The sequence below is a fragment of the Sus scrofa genome, chromosome 12, assembly GCF_054392235.1.
Source record: "Sus scrofa isolate SSC_HxYL_T2T_F1_AM1 chromosome 12, Sscrofa_HxYL_maternal_Yorkshire_Landrace_v2.0, whole genome shotgun sequence".
In the NCBI taxonomy this organism is placed as follows: domain Eukaryota; kingdom Metazoa; phylum Chordata; class Mammalia; order Artiodactyla; family Suidae; genus Sus; species Sus scrofa.
The window spans coordinates 38028027-38049889 of NC_139394.1; the positions used below are offsets into that span (position 1 = coordinate 38028027).

At 49.6% G+C, this 21863-nt stretch overlaps 1 protein-coding gene and 1 long non-coding RNA gene across 26 annotated transcripts in view; both read left to right on the forward strand.

Moving 5' to 3' along the window:
- Positions 1-21863, forward strand: part of MSI2 (musashi RNA binding protein 2) — a 438300-nt gene that overhangs the window by 133099 nt on the left and 283338 nt on the right. For 22 of the 25 annotated variants that reach the window (XR_002336815.2, XR_002336816.2, XR_014820276.1 and 19 more), the window contains one exon: positions 21726-21818. Coding sequence is in view for 22 of the 25 variants with exons in the window: in XM_021066169.2 (XP_020921828.1) it covers positions 21726-21818 (93 nt within the window). In the remaining 3 variants the exon portion in view is untranslated. Of the gene's footprint in view, positions 1-21685; positions 21819-21863 lie in introns of all 25 variants that reach the window. The other 3 variants (XM_084982851.1, XM_084982852.1, XM_084982854.1) reach the window with 1 other exon arrangement.
- On the forward strand, positions 1723-7910 carry LOC146398178 (uncharacterized). The gene is made up of 2 exons (XR_014821276.1): positions 1723-7311; positions 7562-7910. It is a non-coding gene; the product is annotated as an uncharacterized LOC146398178 (long non-coding RNA).

Below are 21863 nucleotides of genomic sequence, written 5' to 3' on the forward strand. Positions count from 1 at the left end.
AGCCACGTGGGGCTGGCTGGTGGCTGTCATTTTGGACATGACACATGTGCATTTTGCTCCTCTGTATTTTCAGAAACCCTGGCACTGTGCAGTGCACACAAGGCAAGCCTCGTAAGTCCTGCTGAAGGAAACGGGAATCACTTAGGTGTGTAGTTATATTAGCTGTGTGTTTGTTGCCTGTTTTCCATGCCATTTGATTTTTAAGTTGGATTCAATAGATTATATACTTGAGCGCCACCAAGGCTTTGGGGGATACGAAGATGAATAAACATGGGCTCTTCCTGCAAGGAACTTGAACATGATGGGTAAATATGTAGTGATAATGGGAAGCCATTGTTCAGGAACAGTTTACATCCTGTGCGGTTGGAGAGACAGGAATCGTTTCTGGTGTCTGAAGGGAGGTGGGGGAATGCTTTAGAATGTTCGTTCATTCACTCAGCAAATATTTATTGACTGTCACTTTGGACCCAGGTACTAGGAATAGCTCTGTGAGCAAAAACAGACAAAATTCCTGTCTCTTTTGCTGGTGGGAGGGAGCTTACTTGCTGGTGGGAGGGAGACGGACGAAGAATATGTAAATCACAGTTGTTGGAAGATGATAAGCGCAAAGAAGGGCTAAGGCGTGCTGGGGTGTGGGGTGGGCTTGCAGTTTTAAGTAGAAAGGTCTAGTAGGTAAGAAGATCTTTGGACAGAGACATTTGGACTGAGCCATGAGGGCTTGGAGAAGGGTGATGGGTGAAGGGAGGTGGAAGGAAATTTCTGGGCGAGGGGGCAGCTTGGATGAAGCCCTGCAGGTATGGAGGTGTGTGCCGTGAACAGAGCTGGGAGGCTGGGGTGCGGGGTGTACAGACAATGGCAGGCAGAGCTGCAAAGGTGGTTTGGAACCTAGTAACAGAGGTTGAAACCTTGAAAACTGTGCTGATGGTTTTTGATGTGCCTGCAGATATCCTGTCTCCCTGATTAAAATATCAGCCCCCTCGCCCAGGACAGTGGTTCCTGTTATTACTCTTCGTTTCTCTTCCCACAAGGTTTCGTTCCAAGTAGCTGCTCAGAAATTGTGTTGAGTAAGGGACAGTGAAAACTCAGCCTTGTCTCCTTGTGATGAGATGTTGCAAAAGAAAGAGCGATAAGATCAGGTTTCTCTCCTCTGGGTTAATTGTACCACTGGCTCTTATTTCGTTTCTAGGTCTCTCTTGGTGCAGACGGAGTATTCGCAGGGTCCCAGGTGGCTCTGTCTCTGTGTTTTAACACATTCCTTTGACCTGGATCATCTTTAGGACACAGAGGAGGTTTGGGGGAGCAGGGCAGGAACCAAGTGCAAGGCCAGGCAGGGCTTTGGGGGGACAGGACCTTGGCCAGGGAGGGGAATGGTGCATTTCCCAGCGAAATGGAAACAGACAGCAATGTATAGACAGGAAGTGAGTTGTCCTCAGCTGCAGGTGCCCTTGGAGAACATTGTGCCAGGTGAGCTTCGCTTCACGTAGCTTCGCTTCCTGAGGATTGAAAATCCAGACTCCACACCAGAAGAGAGGCGTATCCAAGGGCCACAAAGGGCCTTTGTTTTTTTAAAAAGTTTTTTGAATTACTCAATGAATTTTATTACATTTATTGGGGCTTTTAAAACAGATTGCTTATCAGCCTGTTTCCAAGTTTAGAACTCCTCATATTTACAATGGTAACCCTTTCCTTCCAGAAAAACCCGACTTTTCAGACCTCTGCTTTTTTTTTTTTTTTTTTTTTTTTTTGTCTTTATGCCTTTTCTAGGGCCGCTCCTGCGGCATATGGAGGTTCCCAGGCTAGGGGTCTAATCGGAGCTGTAACTACCAAGCCTACTCCAGAGCCACAGCAACTCGGGATCAGAGCCACGTCTGCCACCTACACCACAGCTCACGGCAACGCCGGATCGTTAACCCACTGAGCAAGTGCAGGGACCGAACCCGCAACCTCATGGTTCCTAGTCAGATTCGTTAACCACTGCGCCACGATGGGAACTCCGACCTCTGCTTTTCTAAACGCAGAGTTAACCACAGCAAGCGTGTGGTGCTGGGCTTTGGAGCAGTTATCACGTTCATGGACAAGCCCTCAGTGCCAGTTGCCATCAGCCGAAGGGTCCCCCCCCACCACCCAGGCCCCTCCCAGTGAATACTCACAGCTACCCATAGACAGCAAGTCACTCCAGCTCTGGGCACCACCTTCAGTGCATCTCGGAGGCAGCTTGGAAATTGCTGATGAGCCACAGGTAGACTCCTGACTCTGCAAGTACTGAGGGCCCTGGACAATGTGTGGTGAGGTCCAGAGCCCGTGAGACGGCGACCTGATCCCCCCTACCTTCCTTTATGTGGTGGGACACCGTGGACTGTCCTCTTCTGCTCAAAACGCTTTACCGTTAGGGCTACAGTTATCATCGCCCTCTGACAAATGGCTCCCACCTTGAGCAGCTTAAAGCAACCATTGCATTATGCCCCAGGAAATCACTGGGCAGGAATTCAGACTGAACACAACAGGGGTAGCTGGTTTCTGCTTCAGGATGTTTACAATCTCAGGCCAGAAGACTTGCCATCTGGATGGCCACTTGAGGGCAAAGGGCTAGAAGCATTGGAAGCCTTATTCACACATACAGCTGGTCCCTGGGCAGGGATGACTTGAAGAAGGATGCTTGAACATGCGGTCCATCGGTGTGCACGGCAGCATCAGAGTAGTTGGACTTCTTACTCGGTGGCTCAGGGCTCCAAGTGTGCCAGGGAAAGAGCTGGACGCTGCAGCACCTTTTAAGACCCAGCTTTGGAAGTCACATGCCATTCCTCCTTCTCTATTCTATTGGTTGCAGCCATCACACCCAGGCTTACTCAGATGCAAAGGAAGGGGACTAGACCAAGGGACCAATATGCCCTAGTTGGCCAAACTGTTTTCTCTTGTTTCTCTCCTGGTTGGTTGGTCATCGTTTTGGGTTTCCAAAAGATGTTGGGATTCCTTCTGAAACGGTCTGCCCTTGTCCCTCTTTGGACTCTGCCGTCTCATCTCATCCTCTCCCATGATTTTAGTGGCCCCTTAGACACTGGTAAATTCAATCTGGGTCATCCATCTCCATCTTCCTCCTGAACTCCAGAACAGACCCACACGTTGTCCTGTGGGCCACTGCAGATTTAATCACCCCAAATGGAACGCGTTTCTCGTTCCTCTGCAAACCTGCTTCTTCTGGCTGCTTTATCTCAGTGGGTGAGACCCCCATTGACCCAGCCACCCAGTAAATTCAAAACTCCTTCCTCTCCCTCATCCCTGCTTCTGGCCATTTCCTCAGTCCTGATAATTTGGTCTCCTGCGCGCTCTTAAATCTCTTCCCGCTTTGTTATGCAAAATAGCCTTGCTTTAAGTTCAGGACCCCTTTCTGTTGGACTATTACGATAAGCTTCTGACTCTTCTTACAGTGTCTGTTTTCAAGCCCTTGGATCTGTCCTCGACAGAGTGACTTATCTCAAACACCAAGCTGATCATGTTAATCCCTTGCTTCAAATCGTTGACCTCTTGTTTTCAGGAGCAAGTCCAGTCTCCTTGGTTATGCTCTACAAGACTCCTTGTGATCTAGCCCATGTCTCCATCCGTATCTCTTGTCCAGCTCTCTGCACGCTTTTTGTGCCTGAGACAAGCAAGGATATTTCATGCTGTTATGACTCTGCCTGCCGTTCTTGCTTGTCCTTCTGAGAAACTCCTGCTCATCCTTTAAAACCCTTATCAGGTGTCTCCTTTTTGAACCCGTCTCTGACTTTTCTAACACGATTCATCCTATTTCCCTCTGTCTGTTTTGGGGGTGTTTTTTTGGGGGGGTTGGGGGGCACCCTGTGGAGTAGCTCGATGTGGCATCTCGGTTTCCAGACCAAGGATTGACCCTGGCCCCAGGGGTGAAAGCACTGAGCCCTAAGCACGAGGCCACCAGGGAGCTCCCCTCTATTTTGCACATTCCTGCCATTGTGTGTTTTTGTTGGGTCCCTGTGAGATCTTTCAGGGCAGAGAACTGAATCTTTGGGGGGGACGACTAGATAGTCATTAATGTTTGATGTTGACTGAATTGATGAATCAAGGATGAGTGATACAGATAGTAATTGTTGTCACTGAATCTGCGACAGCCAGGGAGTTCAGGACCCTCCCTGTTTCACGTGCCCCTTTAAGTGGTTTCTTATCAAGAGTCTGCGGGTGACCTTTTTATATATGAAGATGACCCTACCCGCTCCCCAGCTGGGTGGGAGGGAAGATCTGTCTGACTCAGCCCAGCAGGACCTTGCTGAGCATCATTCTGTGTGTGGCTTCTGCACAGGACGGTGGCCGCCGTTCTGCTTAGGAGCCAAGCCTTTTTATTTCCTGAAGCTTGTGCCCAGCTTAGCAACCAGGAGGCTTCGGAGTTACTGAGGGTCCAGAGGAGGGTGCCCAGGGACCTTGTGTCATTCCCAGGGTGGGTCGTCCAAGAGCAGGGACTACCCGTTCATGCTTCCATTCATGCTGTATCACGCGCATGCCTACTGTGTGCCAGGCGTTCCTCTGGGTGCCAGGAAGGCGGTGGTGACCAGAATAAAGTTCCTCCCCGTGTGACGCTTCCGTTTCCGGAGGCTGAGCTGACCGTGGTCCTCCCTCGCGAGGCTCCCCTTCTTGGGAGAAGAGGGAGCATATTGAGCTCGGCTGATGTGTCTGGGAGTCCCTTGTGCAGGACGTGGTGTGCAGCCAGCCCCGGACCAATGTTTGCAGAAGGAATGAATGAGTTGTCGTTGGACAGATGAGGTTTAACTGGGCGGATTTTTCTTCCTTGAGGGAAGGAACTGGATTTTATTCAGGGCTTGCCAGGTACGGGGTAATTTCCCCATAGAAGACCCGGGTCTTCCAGGCAGAAGTGCCCTTCAGAGAGACCAGGTGCCATTTGTTGGGCCGCGTGGCTGATTTGACAGCCCTCCAGAGTGGGCGCCGAAATGAGCCGTCCACCATCCGGCCGACAGCTACGGGTCCCCGGTCACCTCTTTGCTTCCATAAACAGTCAGCCCAGACCAGTTAGCTGGGTTGGGTGCATCGGGGAACATACCTTTCCTTTCTCTCTTCCGCCGTAGCTGGGTTGGCCCAGTGCACGTGTTTTAAATAGAACAGACATCACGGCTATAAAACATCTGTAACACCAGGCACTCAGTCAAGTTCCTGGTGGACTGGGTTCTGTTTGATGGGTGATGTTTTCGCTGCGACCGTTGTTTCCTTTTTCTCCCCTGTTTATCCCTCTGGAAAATAAAGGTTTCTTTTATGTGAGGATTTATAGAAACGTGTTCCTGGCATGAGGCGAGTACAGACATATTAGGATATTGGTGTTCCAGAGAAATATGACCTCCGAGGCATGGACAGCTTTATCTTTTTACAGGGAATGACCTGCCTCCTGTGGTTCAGTCTGGGACTCTTTGTAGGGTAAGGGGCTGCCTAGGTTAAGGCGGTGAAAGACCCTGCTTTGCAGAGATGGCATCCTTTTTGCTGGAGCATCTTCAGCCTTTGGACCACCGAGGTTGCCTCGGACCACTGCTGGGGGCGGGCTGATTTGGGGCGGCGTCCGAGAAATGCAAAGAAAGTAGAATTGATAATAATTAGCCTTGAAATTTACAAGGGCGTGGTCATCCCTTTTCCAAGTGCTTTTCTGGCTGTTGATTTGTCAGTGGGACTGGCAGGGAAGGCTTGATTCTCACTCACAGCCAAACCAAGAGCGACTGACTGGTGGGGCACGGAGGTGGTGGGGAGGCGGGAAGAGGTGTTAGCTCTTTTAATCCCATTTCGCAGAGGGAGAAACTCAAGGTCAGGGAGGCCTAGTCCCTTGCCGGGGTCACCTAGTGTATGTATGTGGCTCAGAATTGAGATTCCTGGGGTCTTCTTTCCATTCTATCCCGTGATCTGCACAGGGTGCTGGGATTGGAACCTGGCCCTCCCATCTCCAGAAGGTCCAGAATCTCCAAATCTGGTGCCCCTTTCAGCCTCCAAGGCCCTCCTTGGTTTAGAAAAATCACTCTCCAGCTCTTGATGGTAGGGGGGAGACACTGAATAAAAAGTAGAGGGTCTTGCCGGTGCTCCTCCTGGCTTCTCTCTTTCACTGCAGACCCTTCTTTGGGTCCCCTCTTCCCTCAAAGGCAGTTCCTTGTGGCGGGTGGCAGGGACCAGACCAACCCATCCTGGGAGGGGAATTTGACTTCTTTTCCCCCTTGACAGGTGAAATTTATGGCCAAACGGATGGCTGTGTGTGTTTCCAAAGACGGACCACACCAAGGGTGCAATGTGCTTATCTCTCCTTGTGCCTCCCCCACCTTCCCGTCCTCCCCCAGGACGTTTCTGGAACAGGAGAGTGAGTGGCAGAGTGGGGAGGGACCTGCTCATGGGGGAGTGGATTAGGTCTGGGGACCTTCCTCTTGGTTCTCACCACTCTTGCCTCCTGGCCAACATCTGAGGGTCAAGGTGACCCAGGCCCGCTTCCCCCCCACCCCGCCCCAGTGGCCCTGTTTTCTCTTTAACGGCTGATTGAAGAGTTGCTCCCCTATTTAAACCCCATGGAGGTTTTCTGTTGCTTCCCTGCCTGGCTGGGTGTTCCCCCTGCCACCGGCCACCCCCACCTGCTCTTTGCATCCTGTTGACACCTTGATCTACAGTCTGGTCTTGCAGCTTTTCAGCCAACACTGAAGACGCTACAGCTTCTGCAAGGGAGGCCCTTCTCCCCTTCCTTTCCTGACGCCCACCTGCCAACTTCAAGCCGCAGGTTAGGCTCAGCCCTGCGCCCCTAAAGCCTCCCCATGCTTTAGTAACGAGCCTGTTACTTGACTATAAGCACCTGCAGAGCAGAGACCAGATCTTGGTGCACTTAACATCCATTGAGTATTGTGCTGGGCACATAGTAGGTCCTCCAAACCACGTTTGATGAGAGAATGAATGAGAATGGCTGGTTACCAGAGACAGTCCTCTGCAATTTCTATTCATCTCCCACCCTCTTGGCCTTCATTCACACTCTCTGGGGGTTCTGCAAAGATTTTTTGAGCACCTACTATGTGCCACATGCTCTCACATCTCTGGTGATGATTGTGGGAGCTCCATTGATGTATGATGCCCCTCCCACTTAGCACATGGTTCACCTGTAATTACTCAAGCCCAGTGCTCCCTGCTGCTCCTTCCGGCTTCCTCCCTTCCTTCCTTTATTTATTTATTTATTTTGCTTTTTAGGGCTGCACGCTCGGCATATGGAAGTTCCCAGGCTAGGGGTTGAATAGGAGCTACAGCTGCCGGCCTACACCACAGTCACAGCAACGAGGGATCCGAGTCGCGTCTTCGACCTACACCACAGCTCATGGCAATGCCAGATCCTCAACCCACTGAGTGAGGCCAAGAATCAAACCTGCAACCTTATGGTCAATAGATTCATTTCTCTCCTGTAAGATGGCGCAAACAGGGGGGTTCCCGTCGTGGCTCAGTGGAAACAAATCTGACTAGTGTCCATGAGGATGCAGGTTCGATCCCTGGTCTTGCTCAGTGGATTAAGGATCTGGTGTTGCTGTGAGCTGGGGTGTAGGTCGAAGATGCAGCTCGGATCTGGTGTTGTGGCTGTGGCATAGGCCAGCAGGTGCGGCTCCAATTTGACCCTTAGCCTGGGAACCTCCATATGCCACAGGTGTGACCCTAAAAAGACCAAAAAAAAAAAAAAAGGATGACACAAGCAGCTTCTTGTAGAGCCCTGGCTGTGCATTAGAGTCATTTGGAGAATGTTGAAAAAATACTGATACCCCCAGGAGTTCCCTGGTGGCCTGCTGGTTAGGACTCCATGCGTTCACCCCACAGGCCTGGGTTCAGTCCCTGGTCTGGGGACTGAGTCCCACATCAAGCTGTGGCTTGCCATGGCCAAAACAAAACAAAAAACAAAATCCCTGCCGCCCAGGTCTCACCACAGACCCATAAAATCCGAATCCCCAAGGATGAGGCCCAGGATCTGTTTTAGGGGCTCCCCAGGCTATTCTAAGTTGCAGGCAGGGTCGAGCCCCGCTGTCTTCCTGGAGTGTCAGGGAACCTGCAGCCTGGCTCCGTGGATTAGGTAAAACTTGCTCATCAAGAACTGATTGCCATGTGCATCTGAAATATGCTAATGAAGGTAATCAAGGCTAAGGGTTAAGGCTGCCATTTGTTCTTCTCGTGAAATCAACTGAAGGGCTTGGGGGATGGGACACCTTGACTTCAGAGCCTGCCCATCAGCCAAGCTTTTATCCTTTCTCTCCCTGTGTCATCGTCCCTGAAGGCCTTTCGTGGGCAGTCTTCCCCCAGAGGACAGTGGCCCCCTCTGGGCCTGGTTTTCCTGGACCAGGTCTCTGTCTGCTGATCATCGTTTCTTTCTTTTTTTTTTTTTTTTTTTTTTTGAAAGTTGGTTTCTAAATTTATTATGGTGATCATTTTTTAGTGATTTTTATTTTTTCCATTATAGCTGCTTTTCAATGTTCTCTCAGTTGGCTTCTGTACAGCAAAGAGACCCAGTCACACATACATATATCCATTTTTTTTCTCACATTATCCTCGATACATCATGTTCCATCACAAGTGATTGGATATAGTTCCCAGTGCTATACAGCAGGATCTCATTGCTTACCCATTCCCAAGACAATAGTTTGCATCTGTTAACCCCAAATTCCCAGTCCATCCCACTCCCTCGGCAACCACAAATCTATTCTCCATGTCCATGAGTTTCTTTTCTGTGGAAGATTCAAATGTGCTGTATATTAGATTTCAGATATAAGTGATATCATATGGTATTTGTTTTTCTCTTTCTGACTTACTTCACTTAGTGTGAGAGTCTCTAGTTCCATCCATGTTGCTGCAAATAGCATTATTTTGTTCTTTTTTATGGCTGAGTAGTATTCCATTGTGTATATATACCACATCGTCTTAATCCAATCATCTGTCGATGGACATTTAGCTTGTTTCCATGTCTTGGCTATTGTGAATAGTGCTGCAGTGAACATACATTGCATGTGTCTTTTTCAAGGACATCTTTTCTGATGTGATTTCTCAGTTCAGGCTTTGAGCTTTCCTACATGTCACCTGGAGGCCACAGAGGCTCTTTGGTTCCAAGAAATTTTTTTTTTTTTTTTTGCTTTTTTAGGGCCGCACCCGCGGCATATGGAGGTTCCCAGGCTAGAGGTTTAATCGGAGCTACAGCTGCTGGCTTAGGCCACAATCACAGCACCTTGGGATCTGAGCCAGGTCTGCGACCTACACCACAGCTCATGGCAATGCTGGATCCTTCACCCACTGAGCGAGGTCAGGGATTGAACCCGAAACCTCATGGTTCCTAGTCAGATTTGCTTCTGCTGCGCCACGACAGGAACTCCATGGTTCCAAGAAATTTTTAAATGCTTATCTTGATTTAAAAAATTTAATTATTGGAGTTCCCATCGTGGCTCAGTGGAAACGAATCCGACTAGCATCCACGAGGATTCAGGTTCGATCCCTGGCTTCACTCAGTGGGTTAAGGATCCGGCATTGCCGTGAGCTGTGGTGTAGGTTGCAGATGTGGCTCAGATCCCGTGTTGCTGTGGCTCGGGCATAGGCCGGCAGCTGCAGCTCCAATTCAACCCCTAGCCTGGGAACTTCCGTAGGCTGCCAATGCGGTCCTAAAAGGCAAATAATAATAATAATAATTTGGTTATTATTGAAGTATAGTCACTTTACAATGCTGTATTAGTTTCTGGTGTATAGCAAAGTGATTCAGTTACTCATATACGTACGTATTCTTTTTCATACTCTTTTCTAGTATGGTTTTTAAAAAATTTTTTGTCATACTACTCAATGACTTTATTACATTTATAGTTGTACAGTGATTCTAGTATGGTTTATTATAAGATTTTGAATATAGTTCCCTGTGCTATATAGTAGGGCATTGTTTGTTTGTCTGTTTTATATATAGTAGTGTGTGTCTGCCTATCCCAAACTCCTAATTTACCCGCCCTTCCCTTCCCCTTTGGTAACCATGAGTTTGTTTTCTGTGTCTGTGGGTCTGTTGCTGTCATGTAAACAAGTTCATTTGTGTTGTATTTTATTTTGTAAAAGTTTTATTTGTTTTTTGTTTGTTTGTTTGTTTGTTTTTAGCTGTGCCTGCGGCATGTGAAAGGTCTCAGGCTAGGAATTGAATCTGTGTCACAGCAGGGACCCAAGCCCCTCCAGTGGCAATACAAGATCCTTAGCCCACTGAGCCACATGGGAACCTGGGGTCATATTTTAGATTCCACATATAAATGATATATTACGGTATTTGTCTTTCTCTGGCTTATCACTTCCCTTAGTATGATAATCTCTAGGTCCATCCGGCTTGCTGCAAATGGCATTATTTCATTCTTTTTTATGTCCAAGTAATATTCCATTGTGTATATGTACCACATCTTCTTTATCCTTTCATCTGTCGATGGACATTTAGGTTGCTTCCATGTCTTGGCTATTGCAGATAGTGTTGCTGTGAGCATTGGGCTGCATGTATCTTTTTGAATTATGGGTTTGTCCAGATACATGCCTGGAAATGGGATTGCCAGATCATATGGTAACTCAGTTTTCGGTTTTTAAGGAACCTCCATACAATTCTCCAGCAGGGCGGCACCACCTGACATTCCCACCAGCAATATAGGAGGACTCCCTTTTTCTCCACACCCTCTGCAGCATCTATCATTTGTAGACTTGGATGATACCTTATTGTAGTTTTGATCTGCGAAGTGCTCAACTTCGGAGTAGAAAGTGTCCATATGGTAGTTGCTACCCAGATGACCTGAGATGTTTTAGGAAAAGAACGTTTTGGGAAATAGGAAGGGACGAACTCGTTGCCATAGCCATGTGTTTGTAAATCCCGGGACCCGCACACAGACTGACTTCACTGAACCCCCACCTCAGCCGTGCAGGGTCTCAGGCACCCCTCGGCCTGGAGGTCGGCACTGGGGGTGGGGGCGGTCAGAGCCTGGGGAGAAGCTCTGAAGAAGGCTGGTGACAGAGGCTTAGGCTCAGGGCTCGGGTTGGGCTCAGGGGCTTAGTTAGAGGTCCAGGGGCCTCCTGGGGGTCGCATGCTTGGAGGTAAGACTTCACATTTGCTGTCCCAGTTTGTGTTGCTCAGGTCAGGGTCTTATGCCCCCCTTCCCTTTTTTTTTTCTGTCTTCTTTTTATGGCCACACCTGCAGCATATGGAAGTTCGTAGGCTAGGGGTTGAATCTGAGCTGTAGCTGCTGACCTCTGCCAAAGCCACAGCCATGCTGGATCTGAGCCACATCTGCGACCTCCACTGCACCTTGTGACAGTGCCGGGTCCTTCACCCACTGAGCGAGGCCAGGGTTTGAACCTGCATCTTCATAGACACTGGGTTGGGTTATTTTTTTTTTTTTTGGCTTTTTGCTATTTCTTGGGCCGCTCCCGCGGCATATGGAGGTTCCCAGGCTAGGGGTCGAATCGGAGCTGTAGCCGCCAGCCTACACCAGAGCCACAGCAACGTGGAATCTGAGCCGCTTCTGCGACCTACACCACAGCTCTGGATCCTTCACCCACTGAGCGAGGCCAGGTATCGAACCCGCCACCTCATGGTTCCTAGTCGGGTTCATTTCCGCTGTGCCACGATGGGAACTCCAGTTATGGGTGTTTATGGCATCTGGGGGTTGGTAAGCATTTGAGCCCTGGAGAAGGGAGTCTTTGGGGCCTTCTGCATAGTGAGTATGTTGCTCTAGGGCGAGTTTTGGGGGTCGGGGGCTCTGAGAAGGATGGAGTGATGGAGACACTACCGGTGGAGGCAGAGCAGCTCGGGTGCCTGGGATGATGGTAGGATGGCCAGGCAGCCACCCCGCTCAGCATCAGATGACGTACGGGCCACAATCCTTAATTTCCTGTGCTTTCGAAGGTAGCCCTCCCTCTCTGCCCCTTTTTCTGCTTCCTCCCAGCCCCCAGTCTGAGTGCCCCTGGCTAGGATATTACTCTCTGATACCAATCTGTGGACAGGTCACCCTTGCTGGCCTGCAGCTTTTCCCCCAAGGGTAAGCAGAAGTAGTATTTTTTAAATTAGCCTGGGAGGGCTAAGAGGCCTGGGGAGTCTGAGCTCCCTGCCGAAGCAGCCTGATCATTTCATTACGAGTTCATCACACTCTCCTTTAGGTGAGTTACTGTTGTTTTAATCAGCGGTAATGGTGTAACCTGGCGATGGAGGATAATTGTGTGTAAATTATATTCTAGCCCCATATAGATGAAGGCTGTTTTTTTTCCCTCCCAATTTTTAAAGCTCTTTAGAGGGAATGCCAAATTGTAGCCTACACCCTGGTGCTCTCGGGCTAATAGCTATAGATGGGGAGAGGGCGCTCTGAGAACCATTTGGGGTTATATTTATAATTAGCTTCCTCTGAAGTTAAATTAATTTCTGCAGTCAGCAACGTCAGATATTGTTTCAGCTTTGTCCGGTGGTCAGCTGTGGCTGAATGGAGGCACACCATGGGTGGAAGAGTGGGCAGCAGGCTTTGCTGGGCGCTGGGTTTATTTGAAGTCCTTTTGGCTTTCAGACGCGTTTTGGTTTTTGGCTGCACCTGGGGCATGTGGAAGCTTCCAGGCCAGGGATGGAGCCTGAGCCACAGTAGTGATGATGCTGGATCCTTAACCTGCTGAGTCACCAGGTAACTCCTTGCATTGAGACTTTTGACTTAGGAATCTTTTTGGCCTCTCATTAAACCGCCCCCCCCCCAAACCCCAAAACAGCTTTAGTGAGATGTTATTCACATGTTGGGTAATTTACCCATTGAAGTAAATATTTCAGTGGGCTTTGATATATTCACAGATACGCAGCCATCACCAACAGTCAGTTTTAGAGCATGTTCATTACCTCACAGAGGAGCCCCACATTCTCTAGCCATCAGCTCCCTGCCTCTCCTTCAGCCCTGAGCAGCCTGTAATCTATGCCCTGTCTTTACGCCTTTCCTCAGTGCACTTTCACATGAATGGAGATATAATGATCTTTTATGACTGGCTTCTTTCACTTAGGGGAACATTTTCAAAGTTCATCCATGCTGTGCATGTTGTCAGTGCTCTGTTCCTTTTCATCGCTAAATAGTATTCCACTCTGTGGGTAGATGGACTTTACTTAATTTATCCATCCCTCCATCAACAGGCATTTGGGTTCTTCCACTTTTTGACTGTTAGGAACGTGGCTGCTGCTGTGAACATTTGGCATGGAAGGCTTTTGGGTGGACCTATGCTTTCATTTCTCTTGGGTACATCCTAGGAGTGGAATTGCTGGGTCCTCTTGGAGCTCTGGGCTTCATCGTTTGAGGAACTGCCAGACTGGTCTCCACACGGCACCTCCTCCCTTCCCACCAGCAGCGTCTGGCCTGTTGTTTGTGCATCTTTGCTTTAGAATCAAAAAGGCACAGGCAGATTTATTTCTCAGGGTGCTCCCTGTCCCCCATGGTGTCTTTCTGCTAGGATGTGGCACCTAGAGGTGCAGGAGACTTCAGAGAATAGAATGCTCCAGGTTGCGACACTCCACGTGTCACTCCCTAGTGCTGTGTGACTTTGGACATCTCTGAGCCTGTCTCCTTGGCTGTGGAGGAGAGGCTGGCCCTGTCTGTGAACCAGTGTGAGGCCTACGGAGGGCAGCTGTGAGGAGGCACAGGCCAGGGCCAGGCGAAGGAGATGCAGGCACCAGGCTTTCCATGGAGAGAAGGACCCTTCTCAGTCCCCTGTGTGTGTGTGTGTGTGTGTGTGTTTAAATGCTTTTTTAGGGCTGCACATGCTACATATGGAAGTTCCCAGGCTAGAGTTCAATTGGAACTACAGCTGCTGGCCTATGCCACAGCCACGGCCACAGCAGCACCAGATCTGAGCCGCATCTGTGACCTACACCACAGCTCACAGCAACGCTGGATCCTACATTCACTGAGCAAGGCCAGGGATCGAACCTGCATCCTCATGGATACAAGTCGGGTTCATTATCTCTGAGCCACAATGGAAACTCTGTCCCCCGGGTTTTACGAGAAAGGAATCTGCCCACGTGTCAGCCCAGGCCCTACGTGTTTTATCAGAGGCGCTTAAATCCTTCGGCCAAAAAAAAAAAAGAGAAAGGGAGTTCCCGTCGTGGCGCAGTGGTTAACGAATCCGACTAGGAACCATGAGGTTGCGGGTTCGGTCCCTGCCCTTGCTCAGTGGGTTAAGGATCCGGCGTTGCTGTGAGCTGTGGCGTTGCTGTGAGCTGTGGTATAGGTCGCAGGCGCCGCTCGGATCCTGCGTTGCTGCGGCTCTGGCATAGGCCGGTGGCTATAGCTCCGATTGGACCCTAGCCTGGGAACCTCCATATGCCATGGGAGCGGCCCAAGAAATGGTAAAAAGACCAAAAAAAAAAAAAAAAAAAAATCCTTCGGCAGCGTGTGGGTTGCTTCTGCTCAGCAGGTAGCTCTGCTCTTCTGACCCCCTCACCTCCTGGTCTTAACCCTGTGGGACCTTGACCCCGTGACCCCTGCTGGGGTGGATGTGCAAGTGCTGAGTGTGACCTGCCTTCCTGGGGGGCAGATTCAGATGGTCATGCCTGGGGTGTAGCTTTCTCCTCCCCTAGGATGGTGCGGCCCTCATATGGGCTACGTTCCACTGTCACCAAGGAAAGGTGAGACTGAGGCTGTGGCATCCTGGGGTCTCGATGTTAGTTCCCTGGGCTGCCGCACCCGGGTAGTATAAGCCACAGCAGAGTTCCCGTCGTGGCGCGGTGGTTAACGAATCCAACTAGGAACCATGAGGTTGCGGGTTCGATCCCTGGCCTTGCTCAGTGGGTTAAGGATTCAATGTTGCCGTGAGCTGTGGTGTAGGTTGCAGACGCGGCTCGGATCCTGCGTTGCTGTGGCTCTGGCGTAGGCCCATGGCTACAGCTCCGCTTGGACCCCTAGCCTGGGAACCTCCATATGCCGCGGGAGTGGCCCAAGAAACGGCAAAAAGACAAAAAAAAAAAAAAAAAAAAAAAAAAAAGCCACAGCTCCTTTCTTTCACAGTTCAGGAGTCTAGAAGTCTGAAAACAAGGGGTCGGCATAGCCTTCTTCTGGAAGCTGGGAGGGAGAAACCATCCCTGGATCACCCTGATCCCTGCCTTTGTCTTCCACAACCTTTCTCTGTGTGTGTCTTTGTGTGTGTGGGTGTGTGTGTCTGTGTGTGCGTGTGTCCCTTGTCTTCTTTTTTAGACCACCCCTGAGACATGCGAAAGTTCCTGGGACAGGGATCGAACCTGCACAAATGGCCAAACAAACAAACAAACAAACAAGATTGGGCCTAATTCTCAAAGGCAGAGTTGATGCTACCAGGCAGTGTCACCCCACATTCGGAACAAAGGGCTCACTGAATTCAGAACCTGGTATGAAGTCGTGGGCTGGTATCTGCCAGCCTATGGGTTCTTCCTTGTCACTCTGCCCTCCTTTGCCCAGGACGGGTCACCTTGCCCGGACCTGATGTTTTCATCTGCCTAATGGGGGTGACAGGCAGTCAGTTTGCTAGAGCTGGCCCAGCACTAGCGTTCTAACTTCTTTCCTGGGCTCTTTCGACCTCGAGGTCCCGGCGGACGGTAGAGCATCTGTGAAGATGCAACGTTCTCGGGCCGTGAAGATGGCTTGTGTTTTTCCACCAAGGGGATTTGAACTCTTTTCAGGAACATGGTGATGGCAAGAGCCGACTTAATTTCTCTGGCCTCTCTCGTGCCCATTTAAGACTCTCCAGAGCCGTTTCCTGCCTGTCTGTGCATTTCTCAGGATAAGAAATATTTGTTGCTGTTGTTTCCTCGTGCGACAACTTACCTCTTTGGGCCAGTGCCGTTGGAGCTAAATTTCCCCCTTCGATCTCATCTTAAAGGAATCTAACACCCCCCCACACCCTATGCTTTCAACACACACACACACACAAATCTGCTTTATTCGATTTCATAAAAGTACAACCAGTGGCTCCACTCTGAGGGACCATTTTTTTCAAAGCGAATGTTTGAAACTTAAAAAAAAAAAAGCCAGCTCTCTGGTTGGAGGCAGGAAGGTGGAGTATTCTTTGCAGCTCTAGTTAGCAGCTGGCTTTGGCCAGTTCTTCTGTGTAAACAGCAATTTTCCGAACTGGAATGGATGCTGGGGTTTTCTTTGTTGAGCCAAGAGGTGTGTGGAGAGCAGTTGGTGTTTAGTTAAATTACAGGTCTAGATGCAAAACTTTGAACAGTGATTTGTGAGAGTCTGAACCCTCCCCATCCCCCTACGTGTGCCACACAGACACACGCCCCCCCCCCAACTTCCCAAATGCCTCCCTAGACCATAAAAGGAGGTATCTGTTTGGGGGAGGGGTTGCTCCCAAGGGCACAGGACTCTTGCTCCGGGTGGATATCAGGTGTCTCTCAGAGTGGAAAGCATTGCATACCAGTGTGTTTTCTGCAACCCCTCCACCTCCAAGCCAAGGATGTTTCGGACCCACCTCCTGGTGGGTTTTGGGCTGTGCCCTCTCTGGAGCAGATGGGTGGCTCTCTCTGTCGAGGTGTGCTCCAGGGGCCTTGAGCCTTTGGTGTGCAGCAGCTGTATATCCACGTGAAGCCTGCGGGTTAGGCAACAGTTACCCAAAGGGCCTGGCACAGGAGGAAAACACAGGTGGCTCTCTCCACTGTGGGTGGAGAGGAGTTTTTATAACACAAAGGACTGTAGCGTCGGGGGCCAGTGAGTAACTGGTCCTACTGCCTATTTGCAAGGTTGCATGAAGGTTCAAGGTTTGGGGGTGCTGCATGGGTCTTGGGGCCAAGACTCGAGGATCGGGACTAGAGAGTTACCTCCAAATACACAGGCGCCCTCCTGCACACACACGCACACACATACAGCAATGAAGCCTTGACAGTGGTGACGGGAATTTGAGGAGCTCCATTTAATTCACTGAGACCCTGGCCCCCAACATCCTCAGCCTGCCCCCTTCTGTCATCCTCGGTAGCCACGGAGATGGGAGGGAGGTGGAGGAAAGGGTGTGGGAATCTCGCATCCCTCTCCAAAGTGCAGATCGTGGAGTAGCACCCAGCCCATTTAGCAGTGATGCCGTCAGAATTGCCAGAGTCCATCACGCCCGTATCCCTAGCGCATCCCCAGCGGGAGAGGTCACCTGCAGAGCCCCATTTGTCCCCCAGCTGTGCTGCCCTCTCCTGAAGCCCAGGCGTCCGTGAGCAGCTAACCAAGGGTTGTGTACCTTCGCGCTGGCCTTTTCACATTTGAAAGGTTTTGATTCAAGCAGCGTCCTTTTCGTGTTTGGTGACGAGCGGGACCCGCCCCTGGATCTGAGCTGCTTCCAGGGGAGGATGTTTTAATAACGTGGACACTTGGGTGCCTTGTCTGGGGCCTGGAATTTCTCATTCCTGGGGGAAAAAAAAGTGTTTTAAAGACTGTTTTGGGGACCGAGTAGATTTATAGCCGGGCGTCTCTCCCAGCATTTAGGGCTCTTGTCTCGGCAGGTTTATGGCTGGAGGGCAGCGGTGGAAAGTGTAAGACGGGACCGTCTCATTTTACCAGTTCCTGGGGAATGAACATTCGGCTGACTTCTGTTATTTGGAATGAAGAGACATGGGTCGTTTGATTCTCTGCATCTCTGTGAATGTTCGGAATATAAATGGGGCCTGCTGTGTATACTCACCTGCGTCTAAACAGTGTCTGAGCGAGACCCTGGGGTTCGTTTGGTGGAATGCGTCTCCAGAGTTTAAGTTGAGAACTCCACGAGTGCACGCTTGTGGATCACATTAGTGTTTCTTTATAGGTGTTTAATTGCTTGGCTGGCGTGGGAAAAAGGAAAGAAAAACCTAAAATGAAACTACTGGGCATCTCTGCCCATCTGAAATCACGCAGAGATGCATGAAAGGGCTTTTGAAACTCTAGCGGAAGAGCATGGGACAGAAAGGGTGGATTTAGCAAAGGGTTTGGTATCTGGCATCTTTCTGCTGCGCATTCATCCCGAGCTCGAAGACGGGGTTTAGGCATTGGCTTTGGATTCAGGAACAGGGATCATTTATTTAGCATCTATGCAGTGTCTGCTGGACACTTGGGCATGTGTCACTTAACGTGGTTCCAATAGGAACCGTGCGTGGTAGGCTGATTATATCTCCCCTTTTAAAGTGGATTACATTCCACGTTGTATTAGAATATAAGTTCCAGCACCTCGCACTTATGTCTGTTGAATGAATGCCTTAGGAAAGTGAGGTTCGTACACCTTGGCGATGCACGAGGGTAGGGAGATTTAACTCTGGAGAGTGCCTGATGGAGCTTCGCTGTGAAGGTGACCTTGATCTTCCAGGGAGACCGAAGGATAAGAAGGGAGACGGATAAGGAGGGAGACAGACAGCGAGGAGCCAGATAAGATGCCCACCAGTTAGCGAGACGTTCTTGGGAGCTGGGCATTGTGGACCCGGGTGGGATCATCATAGACTGGCCTCACGTGCATGATCTCATCTGACCTCACATTCGTCTGCCAAAAAAAAAAAAAGATGGAAAAAAAATTACAGTTTTAAACATACGTGCAGACTACTGCATGGCCCCCGTCCCAGCCAGTGAGCCAGGAGTCACTAGGACATGTGTTCTGAAACAGCCCAGGGCTCCCACTACAGGGACGTTCCAGGGTGGGCTCAGTCGGTGGGCAGCGGAGGCACGTGCCCCCTCTGGGAGCCGCTGAGCTCAAGTGTGAGGTCCTTGAGATCTGGGAGCCTCCCTGTCAGGGCCACTGTGCTCGCCGACCTGTGCGAGTTCAGGGTTAGGCGGGACCTGGAGCTCTGGTCCAGGACCTCGTGTGCAGCAGACAGAAGCCAGCCTCCCCCAGGTCCTGTGCAGGGTCACACCAGACTTAGTCCTGGAAGCTGGGGTGCCAGCTCCTGTTGTACTGCCTGTGACCTCTGGCCCTCAGGCGTCCCTGCAGAGTCTCCACTGTTGGAGGTGGGTTGGTTGGTTTATTCCCTCTGCAGCCGTGTCAGGAGACTGTGATAAGTGACCCAGGCAGCCATGGCCCCTAGACTTAGTCATCTTACATCCACTTAAAATAGACATGTGACATTGTGTGTGGATTTTTTTTTAAAGGGTTTTAAGATTCCTCTTTTTCATTTTATTTATTTATTTTTGGCGGAGCCTGCATCTTACATCCGCTTAAAATAGATATGAGTGTGGATTTTATTGTAATGTTTTAAGATGCCTTTAAAAAAATGTTTCAAGATTCCTCCTATTCATTGTGTTTATTTATTAACTTATTTACTTATTTATTTTTGGCTGAGTCTGAGCCATGTGGAAGTTCCCAGGTCAGAGATGAAACCCATGCCGCTGAAGTGACAAGGCTGGATCCTTAACCTGATGCGCCACCAGGGAACTCCCTCATTTATTTATTCTTGGGTTTCAGCCTTGCTTTTCTTTGCGCTCATTAAACATTTTTGTTCCAGCTTTATTGAGCTGTAATTGACAAAAGAGTAAGATATTTAAAGTGTACAATGTGATGATTTGATGATGTATATATTGTGACAAGATTCTACCCATTGAGTTAAGACAATGTGCTTTCATTACATGGAACCAAAGGGTGAGACCCTGTATCCACTGAGTTAAAAAAAATTTTTTTTATTTGACATTAAAGAAAAACCGGGAAAAAGAAACAGCCCTAAACCCACAGAGCCTAACTTAGTCTTTAGGATAACATTTATTTATTTTTTATCTTTGGTGCTTACGTGTAAGATTCTCTGTTCCTGCTCTGAGGAGTTTATGTCCTTGAGTTTCCTTCTTCCTTGGCTTTGGGACTGGTGAGATTCTGAAACATGGCCATTTCAGAAATGCATTTGTCTTTGCATCTGTCAAAGTTTTAGCGTGGGCTTCTGCATGCCTGGCTCTGTCTTTGTGCTGCGGAGGGTACGGAGAGGAATCAGGAACCCTCGGTTTGGGATCCGGGGGAGGGAAGCAGCAAGCGGGGAGTATCGCTCCCTTAGCACTAGGTGGGAGGAGGGTCAGCCTTCGAGGCTTCAGAAGGAGAAACAGCTTCCGGATGGCGTGACTATTATAGGCCTTTTGAATGGTGGGGAAAGGCCTTGGATCTTGCAGGATGGTCATACCTTGGCTTGTGGGAGGTGCAGGCATGGAGAGGTCCTCTAAAGTGAAGGCCCTTTGTGGAGGGAGGTGTGGAGGCCTGGGGACTGGCTGGGCGGGACTGAGCGTAGGGCGACTCAGTGAATGGTGAGCAGTCCGGAGCTGAAAGGAGCCTTGGGGCCGGGCTCAGAGGCCAGTCCCTGTGTGTGAGGTCCTGTCTGTCCCGCTGGCAGACATAAGCTGGAACAACTCGGCATGGACAGTCTGCACACAGTTTTGAACTATGTGTGCATTTCTTATTGACACGTTTAATGGGTACTTTCTGGGCAGCAGATTTTTTTTTTTTTCTTTTTTTTTGTCTTTTCTAGGGTTGCACCTGCGGCATGTGGAGATTTCCAGGCTAGGGGTCTAGTAGGAACTGTAGCTACTGGCTTATGCCAGAGCCACAGCCGCGTCTTTGACCTACACCACAGGTCATGCCAACGCCAGATCCTTAACCCACCGAGCAAGGCCAGGGATCGAACCTGCAACCTCATGGTTTCTCGTCGGATTCGTTAACCACTGAGCCACGACAGGAACTCCGTGGGCAGCAGGTCTTTTTGCACGTCGTTCTCTTCTGTTCCTGTCTCTTAGGTTTAAAATAGCTTTGATGTGTGGACTGGGAGTCTGGGCCTAATAGATGCAAACTATTGCCTTTGGAGTGGATAAGCAATGAGATCCTGCTGTGTAGCACAGGGAACTAGATGTAGTCACTTGTGATGGAACATGATGGGGGATAATGTGAGAAAAAGAATATATATATATATGTATGGCCGGCTCCCTTTGCTGTTCAATAGAACCTGACAGAACACGTTAAACAACTATAATGGAAAAAATAGAAGTCGTAAAAAAATATAGACAACTAACAAGGACCTGTGAAGCACAGGGAACTCTGTAATAGCATAACATGGGGAAAAGAATCTGAAAAAGAATGAATGTATGTGTATGTGTAACTGAATCACTTTGCTGTGCATCTGAAACTAATATAACACTGTAAAGTAACTACCCTCCAATAAAATAATTTAGAAAATAAAATAAAATATTGGCTCAGTAGTCAATGACTCAGTGTAGTTAACAAATCCATCTAGGAACCGTGAGGTTGCGGGTTCGGTCCCGGGCCTCGCTCAGTGGGTTAAGGATCTGGCATTGCCGTGAGCTGTGGTGTAGGTCGCAGGCACAGCCTGGATCTGGTGTTGCTGTGGCTGTGGTGTAGGCTGGCGGCCACAGCTCCGATTAGACCCCTAGCCTGGGAACCTCCATATGCCGTGGGAGCGGCCCTAGAAAAGGCAAAAAGACAAAATGCAATGCAATGCAATGCAATGAAATAAAAAAAAAAATAAAATAGCTTCAACATGTGGCTTAACATCGCAGTGAACCTGTGTGCTATGGCCAGAGAGGTTCTGAAGTCCACTCTCTGAATGAGCGTTCGGATTGTCGCCTGAAGGCCACTTGCTGTCCAGAGTGACCGTCCCTGTCATCCTGGAGGGCCCGCCCCATGCAGCGGCAACATTCCTAGCCTTGCCTTTCTCTCTCGATTCACGTGGAGAGTGGCTTGTCCAGCATCTCAGGGAGCATGGCTTCAGATAACGCAGTGGACTCACGTCCTCTTGTCCTTTCTTGCAGATGGTCACAAGAACAAAGAAAATATTTGTAGGCGGATTATCTGCGAACACGGTGGTGGAAGACGTGAAGCAGTATTTCGAGCAGTTTGGCAAGGTAAGCGACACATGGGGTTGGAGCAGCCCGTTCAGTCCTTAGAAG